Source organism: Haliaeetus leucocephalus, unplaced genomic scaffold (genome assembly GCF_000737465.1).
Source record: "Haliaeetus leucocephalus isolate CR32 unplaced genomic scaffold, Haliaeetus_leucocephalus-4.0 Scaffold545, whole genome shotgun sequence".
NCBI classification, from domain to species: domain Eukaryota; kingdom Metazoa; phylum Chordata; class Aves; order Accipitriformes; family Accipitridae; genus Haliaeetus; species Haliaeetus leucocephalus.
This window is the reverse complement of record NW_010972981.1, coordinates 7,526,967-7,543,380: the sequence shown is the minus strand read 5'-3', so window position 1 is coordinate 7,543,380 and position 16,414 is coordinate 7,526,967. Positions and strand designations below refer to the sequence as shown.

The following is a 16,414-nucleotide window of genomic DNA, read 5'->3' as shown; positions in this document are numbered from 1 at the left end:
CCACCCCCCGCCCCGCCCCCCCCGCCCCCCCCCCCCCCCCCCCCCCCCCCCGCCAAGCTCCCTTTCCGATACTCTGCAGCGGGGCTTTGTTGCCGTTGTTGTAGCTGTTGATTGGAAAGACGGGGGTCATCACTAAAATATGCAGATGCAATTAATGGCCAGTTTATCTGCATTTCTTGGCGGAGCCCGCTGTCTGCCGCCGGAGTCCAAACTCGCGTCCGCAGTTGGCGCTTCCAGCCGACGACGATTTGGTTTTCGCAGTTTAGGAATGTCGGTGGCGCTCCCTGGAAGATTACTTCTGGGATCTGCAGTGGGAATCCATCTCGGGTTAAAGAGAGACAGATTATTTACAGATCTATACCGCTCTATACATTAACAAATACGTAGCACGTATTAGTGCGCACAGGCGCGCGCACACGAATGAAGAAGACCCCGAAGGAAAAAAAAAAATAATCAGGTGGGCTTGAAAGTAACATATTCATAATAATACGAGGAAAAGGTTAAATACAGTAAACATGACAGCAAATTCGAAAGCAGGGTAGAAACAAGGACAAAAACCCCACATAAAGCGGTTAAAGCCATTTGACGGGAGGGAGAAACTAACTCAAGAACTCCACCAAGGGACAAACAGATGAAATGACACCACAACAGCACTGAGCCCGCGTTGACCTTTCATCTTCCTAAAGCGTTGTGCTGATCTGGTGCAATTCTGTTGTGATCTCTTCACCTCCCTTCCCTACCGCAACCTCCCGCTGGCCGCTTCAGAGCTCCCTCAGCTCGTTGCGGTAAATAGACGGAATTACAGGCAGGGCTGACACTTGTCCGGCATCTTTCACAGCTTTGCAAATATGCTTGCTGTGTAGTAGCGTGTAATAGGCAGAAGTGATTAAATTATTCATTGCAGCAACAGCCTTTCTGATGGACGTTAACACTTAAGAGTTTAAATAAGGAAACCACAGATTTACTTTTAAGCAGGTAACAACTACATCTGTGCTTATTTAACTGAATGCTAGCTAAGCATGGAACCAGTTACTTTGTTTAAATCCTCTCTGTGACAATTTTGAACTAGATAATACACCACAAAAATTACTGACAGAGCAAAAATAATCTGTGCTGGGTAACACTGGTTAAATCTCATGTGATTGTAAATGCTTATTCTTAAAGTAATATTTGAGGTCTGTTCAAAATAAAAGGTTCTTGTGTAGGCATGATTCCATCAGCATTTCTGAGTCCTCACATTTATAAAGAATGATGAAAAGTAACATTTAGAAAAAGTGGTTGTGATTCTGTTTACTAGGATTTTTGCAGTGTATATACATTCCTTACAAATCACAATTATTAAGTTTCAGGGCTTTTTTAAATGACATTATTCTATAGAATCTGTTATGAAAAGTCTTTTACAGACTTTTCCCCAGATGTTGACAAAAAATCTAACCATTCAAAATCATGCAGAAATGACAGACAGACTATGCTTAAAATCAGAAGGAAAAATTAATGAAAGGTCTTAAAAAAAGCATATGAATTTTCATGAGGGAAGGCAGATTTTGGTTAGATTTATGCTTCATATGCAACTACTGGCTTCCCTGGATTTGCAGGGATATAATGAGTGCTGCACCCAGCCCCATTATTTTATAGATTTATTTTTTAATTAAACTATTGTTCAATTTCTCTAAATGCAAAGTAAACTATAGAAAAAAAAGAAAGCATTTAAGGTGAGTTTGGATGAATTCCTATCAAGAATAGAGGCAAATTATGAATCATTAGTATATATTCTGCATAAAGAGATACAATGAGACATTCAGGGGAGATAATTAAAGCTGGATTTAATTTAAATGAAATGTATGAGAACCAGGTAGCACTGACAAAGAAAGAAAAATGTGCTTATTGTCACTGAAAATATTAAATGGGTATAGTTGATATGCATATGATTCACTAACAGAGAATACCACATTTGGAAATAATGTAGGATTTTTTTGATATAATGTTTCCAAGGTCGATATCAATAGACACTGAAGGTCTCAAAGTGCTTTATGAATTATCCCTATGAGATAAAAGGAAGTGCAATGACCTGCTCAGTCACCCAGCAAGCCACTAACAAATGTGTCTTTCCTGATTAAGTTCATCAGACCACAGTTTTGCACTTCTATAGTTTTTGTGTTTTTTTAATATATTCTGGATTCACCTCAATATTTGTCTTTGAATAAGTGGCAATCATTTAATCTTTAGTTGATGGACTGCTGGAAAGTCAAAGAAGCTCATTCTGAAGTGAGTTTAAAACAAGTTTGTGTTCCAGAGAACTACATATACAAAGGAAAGTCTTGTATCATGAAATTTGATGGATAGCTGTAAAATATACTAAACTGTTATATTGAAATACAGTTATTCTCAAGCTCCTGTTCCCACTTATTTCTGTCAGCTATCCCTTATGTACAGAACTGAATACATAGACTTTGTAAAATCATTTTGCCTCTACACACTCTTGAAGACTTCTCAACCTAATATTCTTTTTCAGTTCTATGCTCTACCTTTTGTTTGTTGGGTTTTTTTTTGTGTGGTTTTTTTTGTTTGTTTGTTTTTTTGTTTTTTTTTTGTTTTTTTTTGTTTTTTTTAGGATGCTGCAAATATCTTTGCTGTGAGTTAAAGGTTTTTTTTCATTTTTAAATGAGAATCACCGGATCATAAAATCTTTTTTCTGATATTCCTAGTGCATCCTGTGCAGCTTTAATTTATTATTAATATAATGCAGGATAGTATAAAAGATCTGGCATGTCTTCATGAATCTACTGTGTCAGCTGCCAGTTGAGTAGAAGAGAAAATATCCAAGCAAGATGGCAACTCTGCAGAGTTCAGAGGTAGAACCTTTGATATTAAAATTCAAATGCCATTATGGATAACTGAATTCTGTGGCGCTCTATTCCCTTCTGTAAGTTAATGCCAATATATGTTATTGGCTATACCTAAAATGTAATTTTTAAGTCTACACATACACTCACTTACTTATTTGGGAGCTTTAATGTTTCTGTCTACTTCATCAAAAATAATCATTGCTCTCCAGCTGAAATAAGGGTCATATAAATACACAGTTATTATAAATTAGGGAAGTAAATATGGTGGCAAGGAAAGTAATTTAGAACAGGACCAAGCTGTTGATTGTATTGGACAGTCTATGTGGCCTTGTTCTGCAATGATTAAAACTGCTCTACTAGGTATTTTATAATGTTAGACTTGCCATTTCTTTTCATATGAAAAGTGAAACATTAGAACCCTTAGAGGTCATATTGCTATAACCCTTATTTAGCTGTACAGTGCAGAAGCATACCATTTTTTCCTTAATCCTTTGTTTGACCCTAACAAACAGAGGCATGACTATTCACTGAAGAAAAGTAAGGGCTATTCACCTGCTACCATCTACTGCTAATGGTGAGCAAGGGAAAGCATGTGTGAAGAGGCAGAGTCCCTTGGACCTTTCCCTGAACTAGATTGAAACATAAACATATATATCCATGCATGTACTGCACAGGTATAGCGAAGAGCCAAAATGAGAATTAAAGGCTGGGGAAGGCCCTGCTTATAGCACATAAAACAGGATCCTGTAAGCACCAACAGGAAAAAAATAAAGCCAAGTCCACCCAGTAGTCAAATATATTTTAGGCTGTTATGCACTGATCTATATGCTGGTACAACCCTGATCAGCTTTGCTCCTGAAACAGTTTGCACTGCTACCTTAATTCTCCAAAATAGCAGTGAGGGGGTTGTAGCCACCCTTCCTGTGGGGAAGATTACATAGCCTGTCTTTGAAATCATTTGTTCTCTTTCTGCCTCTTTTGCACTTTTTGCCATGCACAGGCAGCCATACTTTTATGCCTACTTGCAAAGTTTCTTGATGATCATCCTTTGCATAATTACAGTTTTAGCTTCTTTTATAAAAGTAATAAGTACTGTACAGAGTGGGTTTTTATGACCTATAGTATATCTAGAGGAAGAGAGGTACTGATAAGTTTCCACATTTTTCATCTTCTGATAGAAGCCTGACATATCTTCCAGTTCATTCATTCTGTGAGATGATTAAAAAGTTGCTCTTCAACAAACTAAACCTCATCCAAGGCTCAGCAGGAAATAACTGCAATCTAAGCACATTAAAGAACAGGCAGGGCAAACCAAAGTATACCTCTTTCTTTGCCTTTTAAGATCATGGAAAAAGAGAAAAGCAGTCTAATATTGTGATAAAACTGGAAACCTGCAGCAGCTGGTTGGTGGGTAAGGATATAGAACCTAATCCAAGCATACAGAAGTCAATGGAAGTACTTTGACAAATAAGCTTTGCATTAGGCACCTAGGGAGTGAATGATGTTTAAAGCATTCATGTAGATCTTAAGCAGATGAGCAAAGAAGAAAATGATGTGCATTTTAATAAAAATAAATGCCTTTAAACCACTTGGTGTTGTAAATGTTATTTTGCCTGACCACAGAGATCATGTTTATGATTCAGAATAAACCAGCAGCGGATCCTTGGGTGCTAGGTCCTATCCTTCACTAGTGCAAGCACTCATGTTGCATAAAAACATATTTTTTAAACAGATATATATTTATATATATATATATATATATGGAATTCTTATGTTTGAAGTTCAACACATCACTATAAACATCCGCAGGCTCTTTTTACCCATTCATGTGTTTACAGAGAGCATTTCTCTCATCTTAGTTCTGTCTGCAAACTAATAACAAGATTTTTCAATTTCCTCTCATGAATTAAGTTCTGCATTCCTGATCTCATGCTGACAGACTTCCTCTTCGCCTCCACTCCATTTTTAGTGAAGCTTTCAGTGAATCTTTCTTCAATATGGAGAACAGGAATTGTTCGTGATTTCCATCATGAAGATGTATTCTACCTGATGTAATAGCACTAAACATTCCTGTCTTTCCCAGAAATACCTTGTCTAATACTCCATATTAGCATTTTTCATAGCTACATCATATTTTGGTGGCTGATAGTTCTTCTCTAGTAGATTGGCTGGATCTTTCTTTTTGTCTGTTGTTTCCAGCTGATGAACTCACAGTTTATAGCTGAAAATCTTGTTTAATCTATTAAATTCAATCCCATTTCTATTATAGATGTCATCAAGGTCATCTGATTCTTCCTGTATGTTTTTACGATTTTGATGATTCTCAGACTTGTTTTACCAGCAAATTTCAGCATCATGCTCCAAGTTTTTGTGACCTAGTCTTTAATTTAAATATCAAAAAGGTCTATTGCAAGACAGCCCATGAAGAACCCCTTAACAGCTTCCATGTAATGATGCAAACACCGAACACAATCTGTTGTCCTCTCCTGATTAGTCAATTCTTTGTCTTCTCAATCTTAACCAGTACTTTTCCTATCAGATAGTGTCAAAAACTGTTTTGAAATCCAGATAGGTTAGATCTTCTCCACTTCCATTGCTTAGAAGATAAATTATTAAGGAAAGGTATCAGGTAAATGGTATCATCTACTCTTTGAAACCTTTAGGTGGCTTTTATTAAATTTGCTTTGCACTGCTGTGCTGTTACTCATTCTTTGCTTCAAAATTTACTCTGAAGCTTTGCATTCTAAAACCATCTAAAAATCGTGTTGAGAGATCTATTTATTTCTCTGCTTCAGCTTCCCTTCTCAGATACAGGCAGGCCATTTGCTATTTTCCATAAATGATCATCCTGATATACTTATTAAGAATCCTTGTTCTAGACTTTCAGATGTATGTATTAATTCCTTCAGGATTCTGCAGTGAAGGTTATGAAGACTTTTTGCTTTGTGTATTTTGTAGTCTTTGAATTAATTTCATTTCAGATGTGATAATTCTTCTTCCACACCTTTACTTTCATTGATCATTTTCCTCATTTCAACATCACTATCCTTGTTGAAAGCTGAAAAAATGTAGAACTTATTTCAGTATATCTAGGTAAATAATTACAATTTTACTTATTCTTTACTTATTTATAGCATGTTCTACAAAAGTGAAGTGATTGCTTTCTTAGCAGTTTTCTGAATAAGATCTGAAGGTTTACATCTGCCACTTCATTAAAGTCTACAAGGTGATATACTATTTGCATATTCTGCTATTTTGCCACTGCATGTCTGTGTGTCTGTCTTGTCTACATATTGCCTACATATTGTCTACATCATTCATCTGAAATTTTGTTACTGTGCACATCTGAATGCTTTGTATTAAAGGAAGGAGAATGAGAGTGAAAAGGTAGGTAGATCGTTCCAGGACAAAAGAGGCTATATCTGTCCAAAGGGAACTTAGCACTTTCAAAGAGCTGAAGAGTGCATATAGAAGGAAAACCAGGTGAAAAGAAACTGAAAACATGCATGGGTTTGGCATTTTACAAGAACAGAGCTGTCCAGAATGTCAAAGGTCAATCCAAATGAAAAGAGATGCTACCAGTTAGCAGATGTCACCTGGCTGAATATACAGAATGTATATATCTCTCTCTATATATCTTTTAAATCCCTCATGAACAAGCAAAATCCATATATTAAAATAAACCATTCCATGAAGATTCTTCTATCAAGTACCTTAGAGAAGTTTAGAGACATGAATTAGAAAGAGAAGATTAGAAATAGAATAATTGGGGAGTGAAGACAGGGAAGTGTTTTTTTTGATTTTATGAACAAATACTATTAAAATTTTATAAGGGAGAAATGAGAAAAAAATATTTCAGAAAGCTGAGGGAGTTCCAAATTTAATTTTAAAACTAAGCATCAACACAGCTGGGTGAATCTACTTTTAAACTAAGTTATTAAGCTTTTATTTATTAACTTTTGTTTTTCTTTTAAAAACATTTTGGCATTTTTGTACTAAACTTTTTTTTTCTCAGGGAGACTACGTGACTTGTAGTGTGATTTAAAGAGGATATATTTGATTTACTACAGTTCCAAAAAGTTCATGAACGCAAAGTAATGAGAAGAAAAGTTTTCTAGTTTTCATCTAATGTGTCATTCTTGGAAGAAGTTATTGACTTAACTTGGTATTATTACTACTCTGAAAGTTATAAGTAAGAATGATAACATCAGCTATTATGACTCATGACACTTCAAATAATATATCCCTTTTTTCAGTTGCTTATTACTTTACAGAGCTTTAACACATAGCTTCTTTCCAGGTCTGAAGCTATAGTTAAATTTTTTAAAAAGAGTCAGACTGATCCAATGATATCTGATAATGAAGCTAGACTATTTTTCCCATGATGAAATTTATAGACAATCTTATTGAAATAATTTCAGGACTTTTATACATTTCACTATGAACTTGAGCTTTCAAGAGGCTAGCTTTTGTGAGTATTTTGTCTGAATATTAAAATCCATCCACTCAAGTTTGTTCAAGTTGCAATCCACTAAAAAACTGAATTTTACGTAAGATTAGTAAGGACTTTACATTTTTAGAAAACAAATTCTCCAAAGATTTCATTCACATTGAGTGTAGCCCAACATGTGGTTGACTAATACTTTCTTGACAATTTCAGCTCTTTGCCCAGAAAATACTCTCCTCTGGTATTATGTGACCTCTCTTTTGAGACGTAATGATGTGGAGCAGGAAGCTGCCATGTTTGAACACAGAGAGATGAAAGTTAGATCTGAATAGAGAGAAAAGGATGAGGAAAGGTTTTTGACTGTCCTAAGTGTCAATGATGTCAAAAGATAACTGTGAAATTTACTATAAAATTACGCCCTTTCTGTAAATAATGGTAAGCACATTGCTAATTAAACTTTTGTTCTGTTTTCAGTTTGTTTGGTCGGGTTTTGTCAGATCAAACACTCAGAAGTTAGAAAATATGAGAATAATACTGTCAGCAGACCCTTAATTCAGATGCCTCTGCATCATCCATTGCGACAGTTGACTGCAATCTAATTACATGTTCACATACTCTTTCTCCACTGGATTTCAAATTGGAATCAAATAAATAAATAAATGATTTAATTAAACAAAAATGAACAAATATGCATTAAATAAATAATTTAAAATACATTTTAATAAATTACAACATATTTTTATTTAATTACACAGAACAAATGTGTAAGGATGGACTTAATAAGAAAATATTTTTTTTTTTTTTTCCATGTTCAGTGTTTGTCTCAAGGCCTTATTTACTGCACATTGTTCAAATAATATCCTGGGCACAGAATTATCAAATGGAATTTTTTTATGATGTACATGACCACATTGCCAAAAAAAAATCCAAAAAATGTTATTTAATTTGTGAAGAACTGTATTATACTGTTATGATTCCAGTATTACAAATGGGAAGATAATACAGAGATGCGGGTCAAAAATATCCACAGATTTAGGATATCAAATTTGAGCCTTTTACGTCCATATTTTGGGGAGTACTTAGAATTACGTAGCTTTTATATGTGCACACTGAAACTTTCACTGACATAAGGTATGACTGGGCATGTTCATTGTTCTGCAAAACAGTCTCAGGATTTCAGGTAAGAACTCAGAAATAGGAGAAATCACAATCAAAATGTTTTTTTCTATGACTTAATATCACGGGGGAATTCTATGACGGAAGTGAGTGTCAGTCTCCAGCTTTAAAGTACATTGTTCTAACACTATGAAACCCTGTTTTCCTTCTTGACTTCACTTCAGAGAAGGTCACTTCTGTACAATGAAGAAAGTAGGGGCCTTGAGGGGAAAAATATGACTCTAATGAAAGATGATGTCAGATTGCACAAGTGCAAGGGATTTCACCTATAACTTCCTTTCAGTAATTTTCTAACTATGAAATGAGCATTTAATTTTTTTACGCTAGTAATGTCCTTTTGATATAATTGTGTGGCATATAGTAATTTCTGTTGCAGACAGAGGACAACGAAGATACCTATCTCTACAAAAGGAAATGCATTTGGTATACAATACTTCGGAGAAGAAGGAACTGGGGTGGGGGAAGGACTCTCGAATAAGCCTAAGTGGGAGATGCACAGATGGTCGAAGTTCCCAAATGTTCTAGTCTTCTCTCTGGGCATCTTTTACTATGTAAGTGTGATAACATTTGTTAGAAGGCATGATTAAGGCTTTATAGGCTTCACAGATGGAATGTAATTTAGTGGAAAGACTTCAAAGATAGAAGATTCAGACATGAAATGGATTCCATGGGAGGAATTAGAAAGGGTCAGGTCCAGAGAGGCAACATAGATGTAATGACAACTAAACATTGTTCTGTAAACAAAGATTTGGATGACCAGTTAAATTGCCGTCAGTAACTTCACTGGGATTAGGTTAGGTTAGGTTGGAATACCTGTCTGTGAAACAGAAGACCTGAGCCTGTTTTCTTCATCTAGGGATATCTCCATTTTTCTCAAAGGAATATGTAACGTAAAACATACAAACATTTCTGAAAACTTATTTAAAGCCATTTGACATACAGCCACCCTATATTCAATTAAGTATCTTAACTATTAGGCTACAGAATTACGTACATTTTCTGTACCACCTTTTCCTCCAGCAAAACTCATTTACAATTCTACCCTTCCTCCAACTTACGGTGAGCCTCATGTCCACTATGTTATATATCAGGTAGGAAGAAAGCACCTTGAGAATAGTTTCCTGTTGAGGGAAATGAAAGAAAATCATACCAGATAAACTGATTTACCTAGACCCAATTTCAGAGATTCCTACCCAACATATATGCATATGCTTGTATGTATGTATCTGTAAATATATATATATATGGTTACCTGATAATAGCAAGAAAATATTTGGCAAGGAACTGCTGACAGATGTAAAATTCTATAAGCTGCTACAGCTGTCAATAGGACATCAAATTATTTATCAGTTATGTATAGAATATGGTGACTTTTCTCAGGTTAGATTCATCAGCAGAAAGGTTTGGAACTAATAATTTAGGCTGCTTTTGTTCCTGTTATGCGTACTTTAAAAGCAGAAATAATAGCTTTTTAGAAAATAGTTTTGTTTTTAATTAGCAAGAAGGATTAGACGTCAACTAACTGCCTGTAGAGGAATGGAAACATCATTACTGATCCTCAGTCATGCTGGAAATTTGAGGTCTGAGTCTGAGAACAGCCCATGTAATAGTGCTTTCTCAACATATAAGAACCCTCATCAAAACAACCATTCAAGGCCACTGTCACATCTGACTTGCCAATTCAAAAAAACTGGCCTCTGGGCCAGACTGAGGACTAATCAGTCATGAAATACTATTTTAAAAATAATATTTTCCTCTTTATAAAAGGAAAAGAAAGCTTTTAAGTATTCAGCTCTTGTCTTATCTTTACAACAGTAAGATTTCTGTTAGTGATTCTTCATTAAATCAGATTGCAAACTGGAGAGAGACAAAAATATTCCCATCTTGTGGCTGTTCCGTAGGACTTGAGACATTTATGAAGAAAAAAGCATACCTTTCTAAAAAAAAAAGGCACATTTCCATTTTAAGGAAGGATGTCAGAGCACCAAACTCTTGTATTTGATGTACAAGTATATTGTGGCCAGAATCCCACTTGCTTGTAGACTGTTCTTGATAAGGTGTTTTGTTTGACTGGCTGGCTTTCTACAGTGTTTTGTTTCCCAGAGCTGTCTATCCTTTATAAAAATACCTGTGTGCCAATTTAAGGCATTCTGAAGTCAATCAGTTGTAAATGTAAGCGTGTATTCTGGGACTTTACTTTAATGTGGGTAATGAATATGTTTCCATGACTTTTAAATGGACTGGTGCCTCAGCACATTTTCAAAATTACTCTATTTGAAGACATTTCCATTTATAATGGGGCTTAAATCTCATTTCCCTCAATATCTGCCCTCACTTAGTCTTTTTTAAGGTTTCTCCGGAAAAAAAAATTATAGCTCAGCTGCTGCTCCTGCTCTTAATGCTTTCCTAGTATCGGTAAGAGCAGAAACCAACTGATGCCTCACTCTGCTACTCATACAGAGACAATATGCAGACACTGCACTATCCTCCATTCCTGGCTGAAGAGCTCTGTGCTACCGTTTCATATTATTCACACACACTGCTTCTGCTTCATGCGTCTGCTAAAGCTTCGTGCTTCACTTCAGTCTCTGCAACTTCACATTTTCCCTGTAGGAACTTAGAGTAAGACTAGTAAAGATTCCCTTAATTTCAAGCTACTGCAGATCCTAATTGGGGGTGGGGGAGGGGGGATGTCACCTGAAATAGTAGTACAGGCACAGTCCTGGATGAGTGGAAGGAGGGAAGATAGAAGGGGATATAAAGAACGCAAGAAAAGAGTTGGAAGTTGTACTATTTGATCATGTCCTTCACTTGCTGAGTCAGCAGGAGCCCAGAGCTCTGCAGGGGCACACTTAGCCTTCACATTTCTCCACAGAAACCCCATCTGGCCAAGTAAATTGCCAGCAATTGAGAAGCCATGCAGGAAGCTGTATCCAGCTATTCTCATTCAGTGTGAAGGTTACTGTGTTGTGGAGGTAGTGGGAGAGGAAATAAGGAAAACATTACAAGACTCTGCCTCTCACATACAATAAAAGGCAGCTTCAAATATGTGACCGAATTTGGTCTGTTCACTGTTGTAGTTCTTCAACACATAAAGAATTAGACATTCTGGGAATATTTAGCTACCAGTTTAGAAAGACTCAATATCAGGCAAATTGGGAAGAAAAATCTTCATGGAGAAAAAAGCTGAAGGAAATTGAATAATCATATTTTACTATTGAATTTGTATTTGAATTTCAAAATCAAAAGCTTTTACTTGTAATCTTTCTGTCAAGTTATCTGAAGGACATTTCTTGGAGTTCTACTTGGCCTTTGCAAGGACGTCTAACCTCCATTTAAAAGGCCTAGAAAAACAAAATGCCTCCTCTCGGCCTCTTAACGTGCAATGTTCACTCAAATGCAAGTACTGAACTGAGATATCAAACAAAGAAAAATATATCAACATTGTATAAAATAACCCAATAATCTATGTCCGGAAAGCTCCAGAAGAATATATCAGCCCCTGATTTATGTGAACAATTAGTAAAACACCCATTGCACTTTAGTCCTTTAGGTCAGTGTTTCTCAATGAGTGAGGCTGCTCTCACTAGAGAAATGTGCCAGCATTAAAGATGAGGCACAGAACAGAGTATAATTCAATGAATGTATTAACTTAGGCTCTGTACCCAGACTGGTGCTGCCAGCAGTAGCAAACTGAAGGAAAGAAGATAGTCAAGTACTGCAGTGTGAAAAAATGGGAAATGGGGAGAAAAGGACAACACAGTAGGCCAGAAAAGCTAGGTACCAGTGTTTTGTCTCTCTAATCACAGTAAAATATATTAGATAAACCAATATCCCTTTGTCATATCACTTCTTTAATTCCCTGATCCTAGTTATAGTTTGGTGTCAGCAGGTTGTGTTATCCTGGAGATCTGAGATTAGGTCTCTCGATGGTGCTTTATTGAACAAGTCTTCACATGATCTAAGCAGTTCACAAGGGGACCAGTTTTCAGGTTGCAGTACGGAATGAGTGATCATCCAGATTCAAATTTGCCAGTCCTTTGTGTTTGATGTGAAGTATTTGGGTTTCAGGAGGAGAACTTCAATTTTAATTTGAGATTTTTTTTTTTTCACTAAGTGAAACCTGGTTTCTATAAACCTCCCAAATCTTTAACAACTGGGGACAAAAAAGTGTCCCAGGAGCAAATTAGCTGGTTGTTTATAAGAACACTTACCATGCCATGAGTTTTGTAAATCACCAGTTCCCAGCCAGTAAGGCTCGAGATATTTGTCACATCAGCAGTGAAGCAGAGAGCAGAAGAAACTAATAAACTTCCCTCAAGGATAACACAATATACTTCATTCTATTAATGAGCAGTGGAAGCTAGATATCAACTTTTTCTACTATCTTGCAGCTATTAAACTGGTACTTGGGGCACATTTCTACTAGTCTCAGTTCTTGTTAAAATTTTAAAAAGGTTTATGTAAGACTTTCCCATTTTTTTGCAGAAAAGATAAAGAAATGGACAATTAACTATGTTCTTCCCAGCAATGTAGAAGTGCTAATGAATATGAAGTCAAGTTACAGTGAATACTGAAGAAAGACTGTTACAGAAGCTGACTTGCTGCTGAAAGCAAGCAGAAAAAGTAGATCTATTAGGCTTCTTCTAGAAATTGTGCTTTCTTACAAATCAGATTTTAACACAGAAAGTATTTTTGTAATTCTCTGCAAAGATCCTGTATTAACAATGTATGTCTATAAAAATAATAAAAAAACCCCACATAACTGCAGTACTAATCTTATTGTATTTCTGTCCAAAATTGGTAATGAATACAGATTTAGGCATATTCAGTCTGTGTGTTTGCAAAAACTATCTACAAAACAACAATGTTCTTATTCAACTAGAATCACTGTCCTTCAGATATCGAGTATGAATATATATGTTTCTCTTTGTCTTTTTTGCAATACAGTAACTGTGAGACACTATGCATATTTAAAACAGTGGTTTGATCCACTGTATTTTTGGGCTAACTTCTGAAGTCTTCAGGACATGTCAGACTGGATGTTAACAACCATAATTAGGTTTTCTGCTTCTGCCCTCTGCCACTTTAACAAAGTGCTCTTTTACTGCAAAGATGCCTTCCTACAATCACATCTGTATTATTTTCTCGCACAACCTTTGGTGGCAGGATGGGATCAGTCGCATGACCTTTGAGCAGAGCCCTAACCACAAAACAGAACCTTTTCTTCCTTTCCATGCCATCGGGAGTTTGCATGTGTTTCTGGTGAGTCCTGAAGAGCTTCCCGGGGAAAGCCCATGCAGACTGACTTTTTTCCAAGCTTCAGTTCCCTCTTGCTCACCAAAGGATGGTGGGAGCAGGCTCGTTCTCCTGTGGACTTCAATTCTATTCCTAATTCATCAACAGATGGCAGTAGAAAACTCCCTACCTACCTATCTTCAGACCAAAGGCCTTACGTGACCCTAATAATAACAAAGGAAGAAAAACCATCCAAACCATTGCTGCCTAAGTCTTCTATATATAATGTGCTCTAAATTTTTCAGTGCAGTACAAAAGTCTCATAAAGATTAATTTTACGCTGAGTCTGAATGACCAGAAGCAGCTGCTGCTTTTGAGATTACTATCTTTTCTGTCACCTTCTTCTGTTTCTAAATGATTCTGTTACTGATGTATTTTTCTAGTTGTGAAAGAGTATATTGAATATAGATTATAGTCAATAATTTGCTTTTCCCACAGATAGATTGCTGTGATGAAAAATCAGTTCTCTGATCTCAGTAAAGACTTTTTCAAATGTCATCATTACAGTGACAGAACAAGTAATTTAGTAAGTAAGTTTTTGAGACATGCCTCACTAGATTTTGGCATTTCATTAATTCCTCCCCCTTCAAATCAAGTAGATAATATAATAAACTTAGTGAATTCTTTATATAGATCAAAACATTAAGATGCATGGAATACACAGTAGTTTCTTATTCCATTTTTTGAAAGATGCTGATATCTTGGCATTGCCAACCAAGGAAAAAGCATTACCATAAAAATTTCCAAGAGGCATTTTCTTGTGTAATGTATAATAGTGGGTGTTTGATATCGGAAACCTCGTATTATATAATTCTCTTTTACCCTCAAGGCACATGAATTAGGCCTAGAGTTCCTGATTTCTATTCCCACCTCTTTCACTAACTTATCTTAATAATTCTTTGCACTTCACAATTTGCCAGCATGTTTCCTATGGTGAAAGAAACTGATTTCAAAGGAAAGGAAGAAAGGGAGAAGAAATGGCTCTTTCAGGGGCTGCTGGAGGGAGTGGCTTACTGTTCTAAACATAATGGAAATGTTTGAATTCTCTGAGCCAATGATTTAAATTGAGGTAGGTTTGACTCAAATCTTCTTCAAGACATGAACACTGATTTGCCTTCAATTTAGTGAGTGGATTTTTTTTAGAATTGACTTTAAACACTGACGATGTGTTAGCTGTGTGAGTATGTTACCGAGCCCTGGTGTACTTGACAAAGGAAAGTGTATGTCCTAGAAGCAGTGCAGAACATTTTGCCTTCGCACACTGTTCTACAGAAATCTTGGGGGAAAGCCAGCATAGTGTCAAAGCCATAAGGACTGAAGCCTCATTTTTTAAGAGTTTTTGCTTTCTCACCCTTATTTCTGGTTTGGGTTGTGGGTTTTTTTTTTTTCCTCCTCCAAGGAAGCAGACAAACCTGCCATAGTAGAATACGTTTTGGTCCCATACACAGAAAAATTTTGTGATTTGTACTCTTCCCCTCATCTGTTTTTGCTATCTAAGTATTGTAAAATTTCCCTATAACTAGGGAAAAGAGATAAATAATATGGTAAATATTCAAATCCTTTCAAATAAATTTTGGCAGTTTTTTAGTTATCTAACTAGTTTCAGGTTGTGCCATTTTCATATGAACAATTTTGGAAAAAATGAAAATAACAGCAGTTATTTGGCTATAGGCATAAATAGCGGTGCTGCCTTTGACACTATCTTATTCTTATGAAAAATACAACCAGTATTATAAAAATGAGTTTTTAGTTCAGGTATATCTACTTGGGTGAGAAGATTGATAACAAGATTGCTATGTGTTAGCTAAGTGTAAATATAAACCAGTAATAAAATATATAATTTAAAAGATAAGTGCTCATATACCTGGAAATGGTTGCAGAATCTTCATTTAGTCCTATAATGCTGTCTTTAATATATTATCACATACATTTATTTCCAAAGGACCCTGGATATTAAACATACTCCCTGAATTTTGAAGAAATATATTCCATGAATGAACTGTGTGTTCAGACTGTTTAGCCTGTGTCCTCTGGCTCCCTATGCTGTGAATAGGTAAAGAAGTTAGAGAATGAAAAGCTCATCATGTATTCATTAGGGTTTTCTCATGGTTGTGCTAGTATTTGGAAGATAATAACTTCCTTTGTAAATAACTTTGAGATATATTTTAATAAAATGTTATACAATATTAAATCTATGACACTGATGGTGTGAAGCTTTTGTGTTCTGAGCTGAACCACTTTTCAACAATCCACCAACAAGTGCATCTGCAACCCTGGGAGCATGTTCCTGTTGAATATTGAACTCCTACACCTTTTCTTTTACTTATTTGTTTTGAGAAACTATCAGTGTGTGTACACAGCATACAGCTGGCCAGAACCCAGCAAGCCCTGTCTTCTTATATGAACCTTGCTGTATTAATTCAGGCATAGGAGTGGATATTCTAAATACGTATGTATTCAGTGTAATAGAACAGCTAGTGAGGGTTACTAATCTGGGCTAAGCACCTCACTAATACAGCTGTACTGTTTCTGGCATCGCAGGCGATCTACTTTGCTGTGGTCATCCATCCCCATAGGGCTTAGGGTGTGTCCTGGTTTCAGCTGGGACAGAGTTAATTGTCTTCCTAGTAGCTGGTACAGTGCTATG

At 36.1% G+C, this 16,414-nt stretch overlaps 1 protein-coding gene across 1 annotated transcript in view; it reads right to left on the bottom strand.

Annotated features, from left to right (window-relative positions):
* The window catches only part of PCDH7 (protocadherin 7), a 310,621-nt gene extending 296,914 nt beyond the window's left edge, over nucleotides 1–13,707 (bottom strand). The window contains exons 1-2 of the mRNA XM_010576894.1: nucleotides 13,597–13,707; nucleotides 5–305 (exon numbers count right to left, since the gene is read on the bottom strand). Coding sequence (XP_010575196.1) covers nucleotides 5–305; nucleotides 13,597–13,707 — 412 coding nt within the window. The remainder of the gene's footprint in view (nucleotides 1–4; nucleotides 306–13,596) is intronic.
* Between the last annotated feature and the right edge of the window lie 2,707 nt (nucleotides 13,708–16,414).